Raw genomic sequence first — 23,124 nt, forward strand, 5'->3', positions numbered from 1 at the left:
CTGTAATAGTAGCTGTGTTGGTGCTTTGGTCACAGACAGGAGGGATGATCTCATTTTGACCTTTGCATGGGAATGCTTTACAAAACCCCATTCATATCTGGGCTCTGCACAGGATTTTATCCTTGGAAATAATTGGTGAAATTGCTCAAAATTAATTTTATTTTTTCTCTACTCCATCATTTAGGTGAAGAACACAGAGCATTTATATTATTTTTTGTTGTCTTTTAATTTCATTGGGGATACATTATAATTCTAAACTAGTTTGGAAAATGCAAGTTCTTAATCTTTCCAGGGAAAATGAAGATTTTAGAGGTAACAGAAACTTTTATAGGATTTGAATATTTGTACTACACAAAGTCTTTGACAAAGTGGAAATGAGGTGGAGTAAAAAGAAAATCTGTTAGAGTGACATTAATCTCTGCTGAAGGTCTGGTAGCTGTCACACCTTGTCTTAGTAGCACAATGCTAAAGCAAGGAGGAAAGACAAAAGGAATTCCAAATAAAATTGAATGCTTTAAAATTTAGAAGATAATCTTCATAATCACCATTTTTAATAATTGCCACTAATCCTCCAAACTATGTTATCCGGACATCATTGCAGCAAAGCAGAGATGACTTGAAAGTATTTTTCAAGGTACTTAATGACATATGTAACTTTCAGAGCTCAAATAACTTCAAGATGTTTCTTCAAGTATTTAAATTAGCCATGCACTAGAGTGTCCTGTGCATTGTGAACAAAATCCTAGCAGTGTGCAGCACCAACAGTGAGAACTGGACCCACTCGTGGCACAGTTCTCTGCAGAGACAGAGAGGCTCTTCCCATTTCATTTCATTAGACCCATTATGAGCATTTCTCATTCCCTCTTGCAGCTTTTTAATATGCAGGTTTTCCCCTGAGTGCAGCCATGCCTTTTGTGGTGCCTTTTCTGGAATATTTTCTGATGCCTTACAGTGGTTTGGGTGATGCCCTTTCTGTCTGCAGAAAGCCCCTGTCCCTTGGCTGACCCCATGGTGTGGCCACTGGCATGTTTTTAGCAATAACCAGAGAAAGAGGAAGACTTAAATGTAAACTGTATGTTTTCTAAGCATCAGGAGGAAAATGTTCCTGAAAAAAAAGGATGGCATTGTAATTTGTGGCTTTCAGTAAGTGAACTAAATAGTTTATTTTCACTTACTCTCTGTTGCCCCCAGCTGGTACTCACAGTCTTGGTACCAGTAGCTGCATCTCCCTGCCCCAACACCCAAGCCTTACATCTACATTCAGACATCATTACATCCCTTTCTTCAAAGGTAAGGTCCAGGAATGCAAAACCGTGCTGTGATAATGTAGATTTATTCAGCTGTGTTTCACTTTTATGTCTGTGCAAGCATGGCTTCCACTTGGATAAAATTTGTCTTAATTTTGTGCAAATGCTTCCTTGATGTACTGTGTAAGTTTTAAAAACTGAGTGGGTATGGGGTGTTTTATTTTTGCTTTTTTAATGAGTGTTCAGTGTCTTTCAAAGGGATAGAGGGAAGGAATTTGCTTTTATAATGAAACTGAGGAAGGAAAATATTTAAAACTCTGTTAATTCTAAAATACCTTTACCCTTTCTGGTGATGCTAAATAGTATAATAAGCTTACACATTTGATACAACATAGGATGATCAGTTATCTAACCTTCCAACCTACATTTAGATATTCTTCATATTATTTTTGGCATTGCCAAAAATTATGACAGCTGGTTACATCAGTGCAGCTACACTGACTCGCAATTAGTCTGTGCTATATCTTACAAAACAGGAACTGAATCTCTTCTCCTTGCCATTAGTTTTTTTGCAGTGGATGTAACTTCTAGCAACCTCCATGTTGTGATTGAGGCAGTGCCGAGGAACGCCAAGAACCTTTGAGGCAAAGGCTTTTTTTTAGTCAGTTGGTAAATGTCTGAGAGAGAAGGCATTCACCTACCACATTTGTCTAGCCCTGAGTCTGTCTTCTCTAGTAACAATATGAACTGTGAGGCCACGTGAATGGCAAACACTTTGAATGCCTGTTCCTTGACTCTCATATACTCTCTGATTTAATAAAGTGAAACTGTTGCTCTTGCGGTTGTAACCAGTAAAGAGAAGGGAATGACCCTCTGCAGGAGACAGACTTGCACATCAAGTGAATAGCAGGTACTCATTGCCTTTGGAATAATAACTAATAAGTCTTTTTTTGGGCCTTGATGCAGCCCAAAGTCAGCTGAATTTCACTGGGATAAGCAGAAACAGAATCAAGCTTGAGACATCCAAATATAATCCTTGAGAGAAAATTTTGGAGGAAGGAGCTGATGAGATTAAACTGTTTGTTGTTGTTTTAGAGGCTACCTGCAAAGCTCCTTTCCACAACCAGAAGCAGCCTCCCACACATTTCTTGAAAGGCTGGCACAATCCCTGGTATTCTCTGAGGCTCTGATTGAACTGTTTTTGTATCTGTCCTCTCATTTTGGATGGTATTATCCAACCTGATGTACTGAGTGAGAGAAACTTCTTTGGTGTGCTGCAGTGCATGATTTCAGTGTATGGGAAGCCTTCCCTCAAAGTCCTGTTGGCAGCTGCTTGGCAGCACTCCTGTGCAAATGGAATTCTGCTCAGTGCTACCTGCTGTTTCTCAGAGCAGCAGCAATTATTAAGTGCTGCTGTTTGGATGAAGGAGTTGTTAAGTGGTAGCTCCTTGTGCCCAAATAATTATTAGTAATGTTATCAAAATTATAATACTTTGCAATTGTGAGGCACTTTTTTATCAAGGAGTTAAATATTTTGCAGGCAGTCCCTTACAGTGCCTCACAGTGCTCCTGTGAGGCAGGTAGGCAGGTGAGCATTTTTATAATTTTCCTAAGTAGGTAATCCTGGGCCTTGCCAAGGCTGAATAGATTATTCACTGGTTTACACTGAGTTAATGTCTCTGTCCAAAATAAATCAAAAGATTTGCTTGATCCTCTTCAAGGTCTCTAAATTCTGAGTTTCAGAATGTGGTTTTTTCCTTATCTTAAGGAGCCTTTTGATGATGTGGATGTGCTCTTTTTTTCCTCTTCAAAGTGGTTAGTGTGGAAAGAGTGGGATTGTAGCAATAGTTGGTTTGTATCCAGACCAACCTTAATGTTGCCACTTCAGTTTTAGGAAAGTGAAATCTTGCTTATTTAAAAAAAAATAAGATCCAAAAATAATACACTGCTTTACTATACTAGAAGTATTCTTTTTAAAACCAGCACTCTTCATATGTCATAAAAGAGATTTCCTTACACTTCCAGTAGACAGATACATTATTACCCTAGGGAAATTAAAACAAGCAAAATCTTCCTTTTGATTTCACTGAGTTTGCATCATGTTCTTCCTGAGAATGACAGGGTTCATAATTTTTTCCAGTGACAAATATGATTACTAAGTTCCTGTTCTTCCATCAGTGTTCTGCAGTCTAGCTCCCATGAAGGGTAATGGGATGAGCTGTTATTTATCATGAAGGCAGATGATTTGGTTGTGCTCTTTTAAGGATTTTTGTCCTCAAAATAAATTCTGTGACAACCTCACTTCAAGAAAGCTTCACAGTTCATGCCACTGCAAGTGATAGGTGTGATATTCCAAGCACCTATGCTTGGTGTAGTAGTTCTTGAGGTGGTGGAGTGAATGTGCTGAGCCCTGCTGAAAAAGTGTTTGCTTACAACATAGTGGGAATTATCTTGCCTTTGTAGTGCAGGAGCACAGCCTCCAAAGCCTTTTTTTTTGGCTTTGAACACTTGAAAAGAATTAGTCATCAAACTTCAGAAAACTTCTTTTAATTTAATGCACCATGGGCAGAGATAATAAAGGGCCCTGTTTTGTGAATAGGCTTGGACAGCTACCTCATTCAACCAGTGGCATCTGTTTGTTCTTCAGTCCTGAACTTAGACAGCTCTTGCTGTAACTTACTATAAAATTTCCCATCCTCACAGATAAGATAAAAGCTGATTAAGGAGGAGATATAAGCAATATTTTACTTTTTCTTGAAAATGGAGCGTGGTCTGAGCCCTGGTCAGTTGGCTCTACACACACAGGGTTAAAAGTACAGCCTGCCCTGTCAGCAACCAGAAGACACAAGGAAGTTTTTGTGGTTTACACTCAAGTTCAAAGTAAGCCTTCCCAGATTCTTTCCAAGTTAAACAACATGCAGGGCAGAGTTCAAGATTCTGGTTTTTTGCTCTTCACTGATCAGTAGAGAAGCTCACAGTCTGTGGTTGCTTACGGCAGAAGGCAAACCCAAAAGTTTAAAAATTGCTCTCTCTGGTAGTTGTCTTTTCTCTGAGAATTTATTTGAAGTTCATCTTCAGTCTATACTAAACAAACATTGAAAGACATAGTTTATTGGCAAAGTCTCATTTTAGAGATTTAAATTATAGCCTAGCTTAAGTGACTGACTGTAGTTCCTACTCATTAACTTTCTACATGGGTCTTCAGTTTGCTTTATTATTAAACACTTACTTTGGTATGCAAAATGTGAAATACAACTACTCACATGTCTATCTGAATTAGTGGCAGAATGAAAGTTCAAATGTGCATCAGTTTGTGTGATTGGAGTCCAAGAAGAGCCTTTTCCATCATTTCATCCTTAATTCTTCCATTTTGAGCAAGTTAGAGGTAATGGCTTTGCAAACTGCTCCACACAGATGATCCTTGCACTGAGGCATTTTTAGATTCCCTGTCCCCTGGTACTTGCACTTATATCTTGTGTTCCTGCAAGCTTATTCCTCTTAATTAATGCTTCCTCCTGATTCCTTGCTGACACTCTACCCTGTCTTAAGAATGACTTTCTGTGTGTGTACAGTACCGGCACCTTGGCACTGCTCAATGAAGTGATTATTCATGCAAATCATATCTGAATAGAGATTTTAATAATATGCTAATTTTTAAGTAAATGAGAAATTAATACACTGTGGAAATTGCTTGATAACTTTCATTTTCTGTTTGAATTAGAAAAATCCAATAGCAATATCTAATCTGAGTGAAGAGCATTACAAAAATTTTAAGAACTTTGGAGGTGTAATGGACCTTATTTTTGTAGGTATCTACCAGTGACGTTCAGGGTTCTTCTATTTAATAGGGATAGGCAGGAATCTGGGCAGCAACCAGCAAAGAAAGGGTTAATTCATAAAGGTGTAGTGAAAACCTGTCCCCACTATTTTCCAAGGGCAAAGAGGGAATCAAGAAACTGAATAACTGTCTGGTTTCTTGTCTGAGGACTACTTGCCTTCAAGCTCATGGTAATGCACCAGATTCTTAGGAATTCCATAATTTTCTTAACATTTTGGAGAGACAATAGGCCATCAGCAGCTGTAGTTGGGATTTCAGTCTTTCAACATCCCAGATTACACTTTTCCAACAAGAAATCGCTGAGTGGTCACAGCTGAACAGCTTTTGAGGTTTAATTTTTGGTCTACTCTGAACTCAACACACGCAAAAATTAGGCTGGATTAGTCAGTGTATTGTCATGAGATAACACAGCACACTGTTCTGACCTTGTCTGTCCTGTCTCTGCTCCCACTGAGCTGGGTGGCACTGTCCCCTTGGCCTCAGTGGTGCATGGCAAGGCTGGCTTTGGCGGCAGTGGGGTGGCCATGCCCCCACTGTGTGTCAGCAGAGACCATCCACAGGCATGGCCTTGCCAGCTCTGGAAACCCAGCAGCTCTGTGGTTATGAAACATCCCCTTCATGAAGGCACAACTCATGCCCTGAGCTGCTGCACTTTCTTTACCCCAGAGAAACTTGCTACACCATCATCATTACCAGCCATTGAATTTGTGCTTCATCCACACTAAAACAACAACAGCAAATTAACAGTCATTTGATGTAAGAATAAATGTCATGTTTGCTTCCAGTTGCTTAACAGTGCTGTAAACTAAAAGGATTTTACAAGTCCCAAAAAAGTAGAGCTTTACTTTTTTGTTTGCCAAGCAGCACTATAATGCCATAGAGTGTGCTTCAGGGAAATAAACCAGGAGGAGATGAATGGCACATAATGAGCATTTGAAAAAAGAAGTGGAAAAATGAATATGGAAAAATCCTGTGTGTGTCTTGGAATTTGGTGAAGTGACTATGGCATTATAGATCCATGACTTGATAATCCAACCTTGTTTGCATAAAAATGCTGTGGCATGTTACCTGTGGGAAAAGTTTGCAATTGAAAGCCGAATTTCAACATCTATTTTTGTCACTGATATATGCAGGATTTTTTGACTTAACCATAATATTTATATTTCTGTCTGGTCCTGCTTTGAGATAATTTAAACACTACTGAATTATGTATTACTAGTTTCAGGAGCAGGCTACGAGCCATAGCATTTAACTTTTAAAACACTTGATCAATAGATTATTCAGTTAAGGCTATGCAAAACACAGGGCAAGATTCTGGATGTTCTTATCCTTTGATTTTCTTTTTTAAGGCATCATTAAAAGAGAAGTTTTCACTTCAAAGTAGGGCATCTTAATCTGATATCTATCAGATAGTAATTTTTGATGAGTTGCTAGGAGTCTGAGCCAATATACTCTGTTGAAAAAGAATGGGTTTTACAAAAACATATATTTGAAACTGTTGGATTAACAAGTCATTCTGAACAAGCTTTTATGCTTGAAATACTCTACTTTGCTTTCCATTTTTCTTTTATCTGCTTTCTTTGCTCTTCCCCTTGGAGGCAGTGAAAGTGGTCGGAGCACTCCAAGCTTATCCATGTACTCTGACAGCAAATCTTCACCTTCTGTCTATCAGCAGGCTCCTAGGCATTTCCATATTCCAGGTAGGCATTAACTGCTTAGCTTTTGATCTTCAATTTCTAGCACCTGTTTGTTCTCTTCTGAATGTAATTTTTTTTTTGGCTTGTGAATTTTGAAGTGCAGAAAATATCTACTAAGTGAACATCTGTTGTTAAACTTCATCTCAGAAATAAAAGAAAGCTGTGTGCTCGTGTACCTATATGTTTAAAAAAATTGCTTTACTGAAGGAACAGAATGAAAAATGTTACCAACAGTACAAAGTTACAGCAGCACTGGGTTAGTGGCTGAATTAGATGATCTTAGATGTCTTTTACAGCCTTAATGATTCTAAGATCCTATGATTTATAGTGTCATAACTGCATACATGTACTGAATTTGTGTACAGGAGGAATGACTGAAGGGGTTTTTGTTGTTTGGTTGTTGATTTTTCTTTTTCTTATCAGTCTATTATCTGAATTTAAGTAATAGTAACATAAACTTTAAAAGAAGCTGGAAGACTTGAGAACTGCAGGGGGTTCATTGTGACAATCTCTGTATACGTACTCTACTGTTTTCAAGTTCAGTCAACAAGCACATTAAAGTTACATCCACACCATTTAGCTTTTTGACTGCTAAACACGTCTACATCCTCACTGTAATCCTTTGTTTATTCACATTTAGCTTCTGTGGTTAATGTTTCTGTAAACAGACCACAATTAGGAATTCTATCTGCCACAGTACTGGGTAAATCTGATGTCTGTGATTAGGGAACACTAGACTGTGGCTCTGAGTGCTTCCAGAAAATTCCTGGAAGGCCAAGTTAGCTATACAATTCAAAATAAAGACAAATTATAGGATTTCCTAAAAGAATAATTTGTATTTACAGTATAAACATTCATACCTAAACATGTACACTTTATTACTAAATAATGGAGAAAATCCTTTTCCAAGTGTGACAGTTGTAGTAGTCTGCTGTACTCCTATATGAATTTTCAATAGTGGCAAGTGTGCTGGTTTCTTTTTTGCTGATTATGAAGTATATTCTGGTAGTGCAGATGAAACCACCTATATATCACCCAATGGATGCCACTCAAGTTGTCTTAGAGCATTTTGAGGGACTTAGAGGGATTATGTTGCACAGGTAGGTGTAAAGGCTTTCGGCATATGATGCATAAAGTTCTACCCTCTTTTAATAACCAGTGAATGGCAAACCACTGAATGAAGGCAGTTTTTGCTGAAGTTTTGCATTGTTACTGTTACTGAGAGGAAACGAGCAGTGTGGTCTGAACTTCTTGCTTACTCTTTCATTCTTTCCTTTCTCTTTCCTCTTCCTCAGACACTGGCGTAAAAGATAACATCTATAGGAAACCTCCTATCTACAAACAGCATGGTACAGTCTGCTTTTCTCTGTTGCAGTTTTATCTATGTGTCTTTGCAAAAAAATTGGTATTTACTCCCAAATTTATTTGCTGTAGTCTTTGCATTTCATTATGCCCCTATAACCTCAAATAGAAAAGGAGAAGAAGTGATGTGAAAATTAAATAGCATAAAATAGCATAACATGATGTCCAAGGATATAGTAAGTTTTCCAGAAGTGGGATACTGGTATTTTGATATGTTTTGATGATTCAGAGCTGATAATAAGTGCCACACAAAGTGTTGTGCTACACCCTGACTGCTGTTCCATGCCCTGTTTGCCCTCTCCTGCCTCTCTGTGCTGCTCCTCTATATAAATCATTAGATGTAACTTCTCAGGCTGAGCAAAAAAAAAAAAGAAAGACAGCTAAAAAAGTTTAATATTATAATGGTGTTTGGAAAAATCATGAACAAATGCAAAGAAACAATCATCCAGTGTAAGTCAGCATAGTTTCACTCATTTACAGAAGCTGTTGTTAGGACTCTGATATCCTGTATCCCGTCTGTGCAACTTAATTGTATAGATACTTTTGGTTTCTAAAGAGGATTTTAAGCAACAGCTTTATATTTGCAGGCTGGGCATTTTTATATCAGTTTGCTGTTTGTCAAAGTCTGGATTATGTCGGTTTTGCACTGCTGTATGGAGTTTTCCTTGTAATCACTGAAGTGAGCAGAGAATTAAAGTAGCAAGTCAGCAATCTCAATAGGTTAACAAGAATATATGTTTTAAACTTTCTTTTTTAGATTACAGACATTCTGAAAGATTGTGTTTGGAAATACTTTTTTTTTTCCTGCCAGAGGACAAAACATAATTTACTCTAAATAAAAAATCCCCCAAAACCATAATATTCCAAAACAACAACAAAAATCAATAAACTTTCCTTCCAATAAAAATAATACGAATGAATATCAAATTTAAAAATATTTATTTTTTTTGTTCTGGAAGGACTCCCAGCTTAAAGCATGAACACATGAGCAGCTGATGATTCAGCTCCTCAAGCTTATGGGACACTGAACTAATTCATGCTGAAAAGGAGCCAGATAACATTCCTTTGTTGAAGAGACCAAGTTTGAACAAACAAGCACAAAAATGTTCTTTAAAACAAGAAGTGCAAGAAGCTCTTCCAAAACGTTTGGTTTAAAAGATTTTAGTTACATCAGCACCCAACAGATTTGCTATAGCCACAGCTTCTGTGTTTCTATTATAAACAACCAACTTCAGAATGAGAAAAAGGTGGTGGAAGAATGGAACATGCAAGAGATCAGGCTCAGAGCTGGGGCTGGAGAGTGAAGAGTGTAGGAGCCTGCATGGTTGTGTGTGTGTGTATTTGTGTTTTAGAAATATTTGAACATTATTCAAAGTTATTAAAAAAGTTTGGAAATCACGTTGGGATTCAGAACAGAGTATATCCCTTGTAGTGGTGAAGCCAATGCTCAGTACTGATGAAATTCAGAGCACTTGGATTTATCTGCCAGCAATGTGTTACACGAAGCCTTCTCAGGAACTTGGGAGGGGCTGGCCTTCATGGCCCTCACTGATTTTGGCTGTAAATCCTCTGCATCTCTTTGAAGGCAGATGCTGTCAAGATCTTGTGGAACTTTCTTGAAATTTCTGAATAGAAATCTTGAATCAAGCATGAGGTGTTTTTCCTTTGAAAACACCAATGTCTTGGAACAAAAATAAAATTTACAGAAATGCATCAGATCCTCTATAAGGATTTCTGATTTAATGAGAGCCAGATCTGTTCACATAACCTGGAATAACTTATTGACTTGCAGTTTAGGGTGTGCTCCTAAAATATCTGTGAACCAGGTTTAGGTTCTTCTTGCAGAGTAGGGACTTTATTCATCATCTGTCATATTTGAATATTCTTTCCTATTTTATTCCTCAGAGAAGCAGCTTGCCATCATGGGGAAATACCCTTGTCAGAGTGCTATGAGATAACTGTGAAAACCTTTTTCATAATGCTGTTCACATTTTGTAGCCCAGCTTCTTTTTTTTTTTTTTTTTTCCCACACTAAGTGGAAGTGAGAGGAAGCAGCCAAACCCTCTACAGTTCCAGACTTTCACCTCTAACCTACAGATATTTCCCTTATGGCAATTTGTCATTTTTTATCTATCACCTCCTCAGCAAAACCAGTTAAGGTCTGGATGTGAGCTGTGCAAAGGCACCAGAAATTGCATCAAAATAACACTGAAATGCTTTTGGTGGTGGCCTTTTGCCTGTGTTGTTTAGACACGGGGCAGATCCTCTGCAGACATGATGGCTGGAGAACTGGAGAGGGCAGAGTTTTTCCCAGCTTACTGGGAGTTTTCCAGCACTTCTAATGGTGCAGTTGAATCTCCTCTCCATCTCTGTCTCTAAGAATCTCATCTGAGCCTTAACTTTTACATTATTGTACTCTTTCTTTTAATATAATTACATTTTCTGTCTACATTGCATTGCACAGGGCATTTTTCTCAGGCACTGCAGACAACCCCCTTTTCACATTCATTTCTCATAACCTTAAAGTTATGCTATGTTCTTCCATTATTCCACTTTTGCACCATTAAAACTCTCCCCAGACTACCCAGAGGGCCACAAAGGCAAGTAGGGCTCAAATTTTAAGAACTTACCTGAAATTGTGTGAAATTTGGCACAAAACTTTGTGTAAGATTCTCAAGTGTAACTTGGTGTCTGGAACAATACCCTGGGAAATAAAAGACACGGACAAACACATTCAAGGGTTGGGAACTATCTAATGAAGAGCTTTGAGGTTTTCAGTTCTCTTCTCAGGAAGTTGGAAAGTTACAAGGAAATAACCCAATGGTAAAACATCAGCAGCTTTTTTTGGGAAACATTCTTTAACAGGGCAATATGGGCAGAAGAGGAAAATACAGTCATAAAAATTGGTTGGTCAAGAATTTTGAATTTTAGAGTCTTACACAATCTCTCATGCATATTTTATAAAGAGGCAATGCCAAGTTTTTTCAAAATTTTCTTTACCATGGTTGTCTGCCCTCTTTGGGATCCCAGGAGACCCAGGTGTGCTGACTACAAAATATCTGTGTGACTACTTGTACTTTCATGGTCATTGTAGCACAGAAGGGGGAAGTGGCTTCCCTGTGAGTGGTGGCCTTAAAAATTTGTCCCTAAGTTATGATGTACAATTCTTTTTCCCACCAATCATTCCCCAAAAGTAGTTTATTCCTGAAAATGCAAGTTCAAAATCCAGCAGGAATAGATTTTCTAAATTCACTGCATACATGAAGGATGAGGATTACTGTAATACTTTCAAAATTATTTCAGTTAATTATGTGAAACCATAGCTCTATACATCACATTTTCTGTCAAACTCTGTTTTTTTAAAATTTATTTTTCTCCCCTCTGAAAAATATTTGGAACATAACTACAGTCAAAACAGAAGACAAAAAATAAGATGCATTCTGTTCAAATTTTTTAAATTAATTTAATCTTACAGCAGCAAGAAGATCAGAAGGGGAGGATGGAAGCTTGGATCAGGACAGTAAGAAGGTAATGATCAAAAAGAACAAAAGGAAGTATTGATCATTCTTGAAGTAACTGGTTTTTAAAACACATTCATATGTAAAGGTATTCTTTTAAATAATTGAAATAATCATTACTGCTTTTAGGTCTTTCCAAAAAGACAGAAAAGCTTAATCTCTCACCCAAAGGGTTTAGAATGTACATTCTACAGTAAAGAGAAGTAGGGATATTGAGATTAAGAGCAATAAACTATGGATTTTCACTGGGCCTCAATATCTACATTGGTGATTCAGCTAATCCTGCAGACATAGGTGCATATCAACCTAGAAGAAAAATGTCAAGAGCAGATTAATTATAAGAAAATGACATAGGGCATCTTCTAAAGTGGGGCACAGTGGGCAGCTTCATGAACAGAGAACCTATCCTCAGCCCAGCTGAAAATTAAAAGTTTCTGGTAGCTGTGATGTCTAATTCACCATGTAGTCAGCTTTTGTAATTTGATAAAGGGTGGTGATACGAGCGTCAGTGAGCTTTAACGGACACGCAGCTCTTAAGGCATGTGAGACAGCCGAGGTAGAAGAACTGCCTCCAGGTGTTAAATCCTGTATCCTATAACAGCCTTTTCCTCTCTGCAGCTCAAGAGCAGCTGGCTGATCCTGAAAGGGGATCTGGAGACCAGAACCAACTCCCCGGACTCGGAGACGCGCTCGCTGTCACTCACCGCCGGCAGCGACCGGGCGCAGGAGGGCACGGCCGCGCCGTACTGCCGTGAGTGCTGGGGCACCCAGGGCTGCTGCACCCAGGGACTCTGCTCCCTGGCTGTGCTGCACCCAGGCACCCAGGGGGCTGCTGCACCCAGGCACTCAGCTCCCTGTGTGTGCTGCACCCAGGCACCCAGGGGGCTGCTGCACCCAGAGACTCTGCTCCCTGTTAGCGCTGCACCCAGGCACCCAGATCCCTGTTAGTGCTGCGCCCAGGCACCCAGATCCCTGTTAGTGCTGCGCCCAGGCACCCAGTTCCCTGTGTGTGCTGCACCCAGGCACCCAGCTCCCTGTTGGTGCTGCACCCAGGCTCACAGCTCCCTGTTGGTGCTGCACCCAGGCACCCAGCTCCCTGTGTGTGCTGCACCCAGGCACCCAGCTCCCTGTTTGTGCTGCACCCAGGCTCACAGCTCCCTGTGTGTGCTGCACCCAGGCACCCAGCTCCCTGTTTGTGCTGCACCCAGGCACCCAGCTCCCTGGCTGTGCTGCACTCAGGCACCCAGCTCCCTGTTTGTGCTGCACTCAGGCACCCAGCTCCCTGTTTGTGCTGCACCCAGGCACTCAGCTCCCTGGCTGCCTTTGTGCCTATCTCTGCCATAACTACACCCGTCTGTCTGTTGTGCCGTGATTTGTGAGCATTCACTGCCTCCAGACTTTGATGGTGATACTATTTGTAGTTTCTTATTAGTGAAAGGAGCAGCATTGTGGTGGTGTTTGAGGGTTCCCAGGACGAGGGAAGAGATGTGAATCTTGACTCTGTGTTTCAGAAGGCTGATTTGTTATATTACTATATATATTATATTAAAAGAAAATGGTACACTAAAACTGTACTAAGGATAGAGAAAGGAGACATCAGAAGGCTAGCAAAGAAAGGAGTGAATAATAAAATCTTGTGACTGCTCACAGCCTCGACACAGCTGGCTGTCATTGGTCATCAAGTAAAAACCATTCACATGCTGAGTAAACAGTTCTCCAAATCACATTCCAAAGTAGCAAAACGTGGAGAAGCTGAAGCTTCCCTGCTTCTCAGGAGAAAAGACCCTGGCAAAGGGGTTTTTCATAAACTATATCAGTGACACAGCATTGGCTGTGTAAATGAACTGTTGTCTCTTTGGAGAGCAGAGATTCCTTACTACAAACCTACTTCTCATAAAAGTGCCCATTTTTTATATGATACCTATTTTCAGTAGATAGGATGGTAGTGTGTCAAGCAGATTTTTCATTTGTGCTAATTATTAGTCCTTGACACAAACTATGTATTTTGAATATTGATGGAGCCATTCCTTCTCTATCAAGATTTCCTTGCTCCAGAGATTAATTTAGCCATTTATTTTTTTTGTTATCACTCGCAGTTATAAGGTCACAGAAATATTCCAGGTGGGAAAGGGAATAATTCTGTAATTGAATTATTCCCATGCTAGCTGTCAGTACCAAAAGCATCTTCTTCACATTTCTTATTACACATTTCAGCAAGTCAGAAGCATTACTATTGGGTCTGAATTTTACTTTAGAGTTACATACTTGACAAAAAATAAGTTTAGCAAATTTTAAGAAATAACTGGGACATTACTCTCCTTGCCTTCTCCACTTTACCCCATGCTGCAGTAGCAGGTCATCCAGGGTAAGCAAGCTGGGGAAGCAGTTTTCCAAAAGAATGCACCCAATGCAAGGCATGTCTGGCAGCAGGGCTAGGATGTCAGTGTTGTGGGCATTTTGGTAATGTGATAGTTGGCTCCATCAACTTATATTAAGGAAATTATGGCTTAGCTATGCAAGGAAGAGGAAAAACAGATGCTACAAAGTCTGTCACAAGGCTGTAACAAGATAAAGAAGAAAACTTATTTTAGATCATCACCAGTCTCACTGGGCTAGCTTAAATGCCCAGAAGAACACAACTAACAGCACATCAGTGTGAGGCTTGTGCAATCAACAGGCAGGAGTGGAGCTTGCATCCCCTGACATCCACCTGTGAAAATGGGTCTTGTTTCTGTATATATAGATGTCTAATAGCTTATCATTTACCATAATTCATGATTTTAAGTGTTGTGTATTTAGGAAGCAGCCATCATCTAGGAAGGCATGTAACCCTTGCTGTTGATGTGTCCATGATGTGCTGAGAGGCAGCCTCAGCTTGGACGAAGCAGGAGCCATACCCCTGCAGAGGGTAGCTGTTCAAACAGTGTCCAACCACAGAGGAGCGGAGCTGGATCAGCGGCTCTCAGAGCTGTGCTTGGGCCGTTCGGGCTCAGCTCTGCGCTCCGCTGCTCCGGGCGGCCGCGCGGTGTCGCCGGCGCTGCCGCTCCGCCCGCCAGCTCCGGCTCAGCCCGGCAGCTCCAGGCCGGCTCCGGCTCAGCCCGGCAGCTCCGGGCCAGCTCCTGGGCAGCTCCAGGCCAGCTCCGGCTCAGCCCGGCAGCTCCGGGCCAGCTCCTGAGCAGCTCCAGGCCAGCTCCGGCTCAGCCCGGCAGCTCCGGGCCAGCTCCGAGCCAGCCCGGCGGCTCCGGGCCGGCTCCGGCTCAGCCCGGCAGCTCCGGGCCAGCTCCGGCTCAGCCCGGCAGCTCCAGGCCAGCTCCGGTTCAGCCCGGCAGCTCCAGGCCAGCTCCGAGCCAGCCCGCCAGCTCCGGGCCAGCTCCGCGCCCGCCTGGCTCTGCTGCCAACTCCTCTTTACCTTGGGGCAATGCTCCTCGGTGACCGAGGGTTATTTAGCGACAGAACAAACCTCACTCGCCCATCTTCTCTGTAGCCAAAAGATTGATCTGCACACTGATGTCCAACATAGCAGCTTTTTCCAGGCAGGAGCAGAGATGGCAGCTTTTTTGCAGATACAGGCATTCTGTTTCACAGGTATTATTTTACTCTTTGCTCTCTGCTGGCTCTACCATTCACATAACAGGCAATTATAAGGTTTTTGTTTTGTTATTTTTTCCTCTCTTAAGTATAAGAACTGTTGTTGCCCTTCTCTAATAGTAGGAGGCATTTGGTTTGCAATTCAATGTGAGCCTGTTGCTCCCTGTTTAAGTGCATTCAGTGCTTTGAATTTTTTTTTCCCATCATGACAGTGATTCACTGGCCTACCCTTACTCATTTAGCTTTTCGTCCTTGCTCATTGCTGCACTTTGTGTTCCCTGGATGAAATACTCCTTCAGTGCTCAAGCCCTACCTGGGCTCTCTTTCACCTTTGCTGGGTTCTGAGCACTGACACAGTGCAACTCCCGCTGATCCCATTTCTTCTTGCCTTGTTCTCTTTTTATTTGAATAGCTGGAGAAACTTTTGCTATTTGTTTTAATATCATTTTCAGTGTTTAACTCAGCTTGACTTCTGGCAGTTTTCAGTTTATCTCAGCACATTTTGAGCCCTATGCTGATCCATTTTTTGCTTTTTCTTTCTGCATGCTTATTCCTAATAATCTCCTTAGGGTATTTATTAATCCAGTGGGGTCTGGATTCCCTTCCTGCATTCCTCTTTGGACAGAGACTGCTAACAATTTTGACAGAAAGAAGTATTGTATATTCAGTTCTTTGAGCCATCTGACTTCTGTAACTCTTTGCACCAGTTTTACATAATGTCCTATACTGTAGTCAGGAATGTTTATTACACGTGTGTTTGTTCTTCTATTGTTTAACTTTTAAACTTTCTTATTAGAGTCATAATACTAAAATTAGGGCATTTCAGTTGTCTCATAATGACCACACTCAGTTTCATCACTGCATCACATCATTTATTCGTGGTAACACCACTTTGCCAGTTTTCTCCATCTTAAAACTTTCTTTCATTTGGGTGTATATACTCTGTCTGATTTACTTTATCCACTGCTGTATCTTCATTTTTGCATTTTTCCAAGAGATGTTTTACAGGGAAAAAAAAAAAAAAGTTTTTATTTTTTCAAGTGGTAGGGTATCAACCCATCTTTTTTTAAGAAACAAAACCATAACCCAGAACTCATATAGCACATTCAGAAGTGATGATCTAAGTCCCTTTAATCCCAATTTCAAGTTCTGATTTAACACCAGTCTGGAAGGCAGAGATTTCACCCCGCAACTCCCTCCACATTGTGCCCCTGGCCTGCTGCTCTTTCTAGATATTGCTACACATGTTCATGTGCATGAAATATGGAGAAAAGATGAGCATAGGTCAGTTATATCTCATCTCATTGATAGAATATTTGCATTGATCTTGTAATTGCTGTTTCTGGATGTTTTCTCGGATTCCCTGTTTTAGTAGGCTGTGAAAGATTTAGCTGTATATTATGTCTTTTACAGGATTTCCATATTCTAAGTCTGCTTCTCTACCTGGCTATGGAAAGAATGGCTTACATCAGGTAGGTACACATCTAAATCCATTCTCCAGGGAATAAGGTCTCATAAACAGACAACTCAGTAACTAGTTGAAAATCTACACAGTAATAACGCTTCAAAGGTGTTTTGGCTGCCAGCCCTGTCTGACAGATTCATTCCCTAAGTGGGTTACAGTTTGTCTCTCTGCAAGAGTGAGACTGACTGAGGCTTCTCCTTTTAATTGTGTGCATCATGAGCATTGGGAATCTTGATTCTCCTCCCAAAACAAACGAAGATCTAAAATCTGCACAGGCTGCACATACTAGTCATAGGATGGCTTGAATTAATGATAGAGACAAGCCTATAATTAGGCAAGTAATGACCTAAGAGCAAAGGTGGAACACCCCACATCCATTGCATTCCTTGAAATATCTGTTCTGTTTTTTCTAGTGTAAATGTGTGTCTTTGTGGGGTGTGTGTATTCACACACAGCCATTGTAATTTTAAGGCAGGGAGGGATCAATGAAGATTGAATGATAAGGAGCAATCTAGAAAGAAAGTTGTCTAACCAAATTATGATCAGAACAGACTCCAAATTATTTTTTAATCCTTCTTTGCAACTTTTATTAATCTTTATTAAAAAGTAAGCTTTGACAATGTGGCCTGTCTGGCATCTAGCATTATGGATTCTCAGTTCACGGCTTATACTATTAGGTGAAAAACCACTGTGGTTTATAGTAGTGAGCAATACATAGATGCCTGTGCAGCTACATTTTCAAGAATTGATTTGTGTCCAAATTGCATGGAGAGGACCTCGATCAAATTCCCTTCTTACTCCAAAGGAAGATGTAAAACCTGCAAAATCATATGAGGAGGATTAAACTTCCCCTGTGACAAGAGTCAAAATGAGAGTCATTTGGAAGGAGCTACAAGAAAGAAATTATCAAGGAGTAGCTAAATGGATTTTTCAGTAGCTGCTGAAATGTCCATCCCTTTGAGTTAATATTACAGGACTAATTATGTCTGTGTTGCTTCAATACCTGGTTTCTTGAATTCTTCTCTGAGGAAAGGAATGACACTTAAATTTTGTCAAATAATACTTAGGAATTTAAAAGGGTCCATATGAAACGAATCCCACCTATGAGTCAAGGGGTTTTTCTGTTCAGAATAGGTGTTGCCAGTAACCTGAAGTGAGCAAGGCACTGACTTGTGCCCAGCCCCTGCACTGGTGAGGCACCAAAGCCATCGCAAGGCTTCCCGAGCCCAGAGCACTCAGGGTGCCTTGCAGTGTGCTGGGAAAGCAGCAGATGGCAGCATCTGTCCCTTAGAAAGAGTCCCAAACCTGTATGAGTTGAAAAGATTGCTCATGGTCAAATCCTTGAGGCCAAAATTCCTCTCAGAATGGATGTCCTCTGTTTGGATTGTAGGTTCATTCATACCAGCTTTTGTGGTTTGCTATTTTTAATCAGCCATGCTGGTGCTGCGTAAATAAAACCCCAAAAGCAAGCAAGGAGCCTTGCGGGTTATTGTGGGCATAGCTGTGCACACCATTGATACCCTAGCAGGCAAAAATGAGATTTGGAAAGAAAAAAATCATATAATAGTGCTTTTCTGATTTCCTCTACTGTTTTTTGTCATAGCATTTGTCAGCAAAGGAAGAAGACAGTGTTTCAAACAAAGCACACATATGGTACATGTAGAGTTCTCCCTGGTCAGTGGCATCAGCAGTGTGAAGCAGAAGGCAGAAGGAGAAAAGTTGCAGTGCAGCAGAAGAGATTTGTGATGATGGCAGTAACACATCAGCATCAAAGAAAAGTGACAGTTTCAGTGTTACCTTGCTTACTTGAGCAATTAGGTCAAATTTGATTGAGACTTATTTCTCTCACACAAGGATCTGTATTTGGGTTCTATGTGTTTCTTTTTTCTCTCAACAATATTCAGAGTGGGATTTTTGTCTATTTTGCTGTTACATTGCTTCTTTCTTTCTCTGTCAGCCTGAAACTATGGGCCAATATGAAACGGACCAGGATGCAAGCTGGGGGATGAAAGGTACATTTTTTTTGCAATATCATTTCCCCTTGTGTTTTCACCCTTTGAGGATTTTAATTAACATATTGCCATAAAGGTTATTCTTCTGAGCTCTTCGTGTAGTTCACATAACAATAACTAGCCAGAGGCACAGCTCAGTGTCATATTTATCACAGAATATTATTTTTTACTTACCCCAACCTAAAGGCTTGACAGAAGTCTTGCATCATAGGCTGGTGCAACCAGGCTGAGTCAACAGCAGGATCCTTGATATGTGGCAACAGCTTTGTGGTGTTAGTCTCATATCAAAGACAGGAGGAAATTTAAAATGATCTTTCCTTCAAGTCTAGTTGGAAAAAGTCCATTGTGCTTCTTGGTTGAACTACAGTGTGGTTAAAAGGTGCAGAGTTCAAAATGCAGAATTTATTTGCAATATTTTCTTTTTTTTACAATTTTAAGTAATATGGTACTTGGGTTAGAATTTTCAAAGGAGCTAAAAAATATTATTTCCAAGACACTTTAACTCATTATAAAAATCTTATTCTAATGCTTCACTTCATGACTCTGTGTTGATAAAAATCTTTGTCTCAATGTTTGAATAGGTTAAAGTAAAGGTTTTGAAAAGTAGACTCAATCTCTGATTTTATTTCAGACCATAAAGAGGTCTGTGAAAACATTTTGGCTCTCCTGGTTGCATTTAATCACCATTGTGAATAGATAACACTGTGTGGTTATATCATATATAGTCATACACTGACCTAACTACAATTCCCTTGTGCTAGTGTAGATGCAGGAGTCATTGTTACCACATCCCCAAATCATCTTTTCTTCCCTATTGTTATTCCCAGTGCAGTCAGCCCAAGTGCAGGGTGTCAGCATCTTGTAATATCGTATTATCTCAGTGGTTTTCATCTATGTTTCCAAACTGACATGCCTTTAATAATCCATATATTTTAACTATTTTCAGTAAAGAACAATAAGGGCAGGAGTTTTGGATGACAGACTGACTTAACTCTGCACATAAGCCTCCTGTAAAAAGAGATCCCCAATTTTGCCAGACATACTCACCGTGTAACCCAATGGCATCGGGAGATGGATTTTCTGTAATAAGCCTTTGATTTCCAGGACAATTGCTTTGGTAATAGACAGTGTTATAGGCTTTTAGGGCATGGGGGTCAAGTTCTTATTATGCATGCAGTTATCCAACAGCTACTGAAAAGGGAGAAATGTAGTAGCATAGCACATTTGTGATGTACCTAAATGTTCATTGTGGTGACACCAAAAAATGGCTATAAATTCTAAACTCTGAACCTGTTCTCATTCTTTTGCAGAATACAAGGTAAGAAGGGCTTTTCCAGCACTGGAAGAACAATCAGATTCAGCACTTCCTAGCAAGGTTACATGGGTTCCTTTATTTTATTTCATTTTGTTAATTTTTGTCCCAGTGAAATATTTGTCAAATCAGGATGCAAGTATGTACCATTTTTTAGTAAGTTCCTCATACCACCATTTCCATGCATCAGAACTGGATTCAGCTGGAGTTCATATGCTCTTGTCTTTTTAACAGATTTATCCCTATGAAACTCTTATTGTAACAAACCGAGTTCGTGTGAAATTGCCCAAGGATGTGGACAGGACCAGGCTGGAGGTAGGAATGTTTGCTCAACAGTTTTGAAAGCACTTCTTCTGTTTTCTTACTATCCTGCATACCCCTGGGCCTCAGTAATAGCGACAAAGAAGAGAGAAGAAAAAGTGAGAACAATGACACTATGTATTGTATTTTTTTTTTCTCTCAAAAAAGGCAGTATGTAGGCAATTTAACTAAAAAATTGCCTAAAACCTGGCAAATGTCTGACCAAATGGTTTTACAGAGATACTGATAAAACCCATCAGTTTTGGATGATTTTATAGGGTATTGGAAGTTCAGGTGGGGAGTGAGAAAATGTGGAGTTTGTTTTGGTTTGAATTCCTATAAAAAACATCCTCATAGAATAACCTAAATATTACAAAAAGGCTAAATTTATCCTGAGAATACATGGACCTCTGTTTAGTCTGCTGTCTTATTCAGCCTCTCCTTTGGCTGTGTGATCTGTGGTCACTCTACTACAGCTTTGCTCTACCATCCACATCTCGCTTAAGATGGAGAAATGTAGATATAATTTATCATAACAGAAAGCTGAGTATCCAAAGATCAAATCCTGAAATTGATGCTCAAACAAAATTCCCAAAGTTGATTTTTTTGACTGATCAATGACAGGACTGAGTAAAGACTCACCTTAAGTAACTTATCTTTCTGTGAACTACTATTAAGAAGAAGAGATAGCTCAATAAAAAGATGTGATAACAGTACTGGACTTCTAGAAATATTTCTATTTTAATAAATTTACTGTATTTTGAACGTGATAATATGACAAGAAAAGAAGAAAGAAAAAATTACTTTTCAAACAAGAAAAGAAGAAAAACTTTGAAGGAGCAGAAAGTTCCTCTGATTAAAATCAGTTTTTAAAAACAATAATTTACCAGACTTGCATACATGTACTGTGTTTTGAAATTGGTGTTATGCTCTTGAATACTTGAATGTGCTTGTCACTTGATTTCCTTGAATCAATCAGTGTTGATTTGATTGTAAGGAAAAAAAAGCCTCAGTTATGAGCTTTTTTTAAGTCTGGTTTATAGCAAGGCATGATAGCAATACTAAAAAGCATGATGAGTCTGGAAAAAGGAGCAGGGAGTTGCAGGGATGCTCCTCTGGACACATCCTGTAAAGGATTCTTTCATATGTACATATTTACACACACGTGTGTATGTGTGTGTTAAAGACCAGAGTCTCTGTTTAAACACAGCAGACCGGTCTGAATAGCAAATGCAGCTCTAAATTGCTTTGTTAAGACAACACAGAGTTTGCTTTGGATGGATCATGCCTGCCCTGGCTGCCATTATCTGTAACTCATACACCATCCTCAGCTGGGATTGCTGTTTGTTTAACTTTGGAGCTGTTCAGTCTGCCTCACACCAGGTGCAGCACAGGGCCTGTTGGCTCAAGGAGCCCAACCACTTCAAAGATCTCACAGAGGTTTGCAAAAAAGAACAATAAACAAGATCTGCTTCAAACCTGCACCAGAAAAGCAGTGAGGGGACCAGGCCAATCCTGCTGATTGCTGCACTATGCTAAACACATGTGTCTGCAGGAAGGACTCCTTTGTAGACTGTCTTACATTTAATAGGGATTGGTAGTTTTTTAAACAATTTAATTAGCAGAGTTTGAATAGCACTGTAACTACTGTGAAAGCAGAGGCAGTTGCTCATCTACACATTCAAACCATGTGCAGAGTTGAGTGACAGGCACAAACCATTGCCTTCCCTGTCAGTCTCTTCCCCTCATTCCTGAACCTTTCTTTTGTATTACAGAATTCCTGGAAATAAGTAGCTTTGCATAGAAAAGCAGCTTATCATTATTTCCCTTTTGTGGCCAAAGTAGAATATAGTAACTTAATTATTGATTTGTGCACTCAGCAGATTTAAGGCTTGGGCAGGACTCAGGGAGCCCAGGACTATGTGGGTGTTTAGGTTTGCACAGAAGCAGACCAGGCTTAGAAATGTGGATACAGACTACTGTCTGTTAGTGGAGGACTCACTTCACATGCCTTGATACCTTGGTATCTCCAAGTTTTTGAGGACAGCACTGGGAATACTGAAAGCATGTACTAACGTTATATTTCAACCTTTCTTGAGGTCCATTTCACACTTCCTAGATGGTATGATTCAATGCTTGGGGTCTCTAAGAGGCAAGTGCTGTTTCAAATCTGAATTGGTTTCCAGCTGTTGTTCTCTTTTCATCCTGCACATGCAATGTCACTTGTGAAAGGGCTGGATTTCACCTACAGAAATGGTAGCAGTGCTAGGTCCATGTATTATCCAAGCTGTAGAGTGATATATCTAGGAAAATCTCCTAAGAAAAAAAATCCATGTTCTAATACACCAGTTTTATTCTGATTATTCGTGTGGGCTGAAGCCTCACCTTGCTGTTGCTGCTGCAAAGCAGAGCAAGTTCCTGGGGGTGATGGCTGTGGCCAGGGGTACAGGAGGTGTCTGTGAAAGGAGACCTGGAGCTTCTGTGCTTCACGTCAGCTGTCAAGCCTGAAAACAGGCTTACTGTGTCTGGTATCAACAAAATATCTCTCCCACTCATGATGTTTCTGGTTTCTTGGTCCAGTTTGGAGCAATAAGGTCAACTAAGTTTGCATGAGGTAGATTTCTTTAAGAGCCATCTCACAATTTGACTTGAAGCAGCCTCCTCTTTGTGAAACAGTTTGTTGTGAACTTTGAATGATCCATCATAGGTGTCATGGAAGGAGCATTATTGTTTGTCTATGAGTCACTCTTCCAAGCAAAGTCTCCTACACTGAGTGTTCCTACCA

At 40.1% G+C, this 23,124-nt stretch overlaps 1 protein-coding gene across 7 annotated transcripts in view; it reads left to right on the plus strand.

The window, feature by feature from the left end:
- Positions 1-23,124, plus strand: part of ABLIM2 (actin binding LIM protein family member 2) — a 129,258-nt gene that overhangs the window by 95,236 nt on the left and 10,898 nt on the right. For 3 of the 7 annotated variants that reach the window (XM_064711716.1, XM_064711717.1, XM_064711718.1), the window contains 6 exons: positions 11,620-11,672; positions 12,281-12,413; positions 16,664-16,722; positions 18,673-18,727; positions 20,038-20,102; positions 20,274-20,354. In XM_064711716.1, the coding sequence (XP_064567786.1) occupies positions 11,620-11,672; positions 12,281-12,413; positions 16,664-16,722; positions 18,673-18,727; positions 20,038-20,102; positions 20,274-20,354 (446 nt within the window). Of the gene's footprint in view, positions 1-1,191; positions 1,291-6,683; positions 6,786-8,077; positions 8,132-11,619; positions 11,673-12,280; positions 12,414-16,663; positions 16,723-18,672; positions 18,728-20,037; positions 20,103-20,273; positions 20,355-23,124 lie in introns of all 7 variants that reach the window. The other 4 variants (XM_064711712.1, XM_064711713.1, XM_064711714.1 and 1 more) reach the window with 2 other exon arrangements.

This window comes from Zonotrichia leucophrys, chromosome 4, assembly GCF_028769735.1.
Source record: "Zonotrichia leucophrys gambelii isolate GWCS_2022_RI chromosome 4, RI_Zleu_2.0, whole genome shotgun sequence".
Taxonomy (NCBI): Eukaryota; Metazoa; Chordata; class Aves; order Passeriformes; family Passerellidae; genus Zonotrichia; species Zonotrichia leucophrys.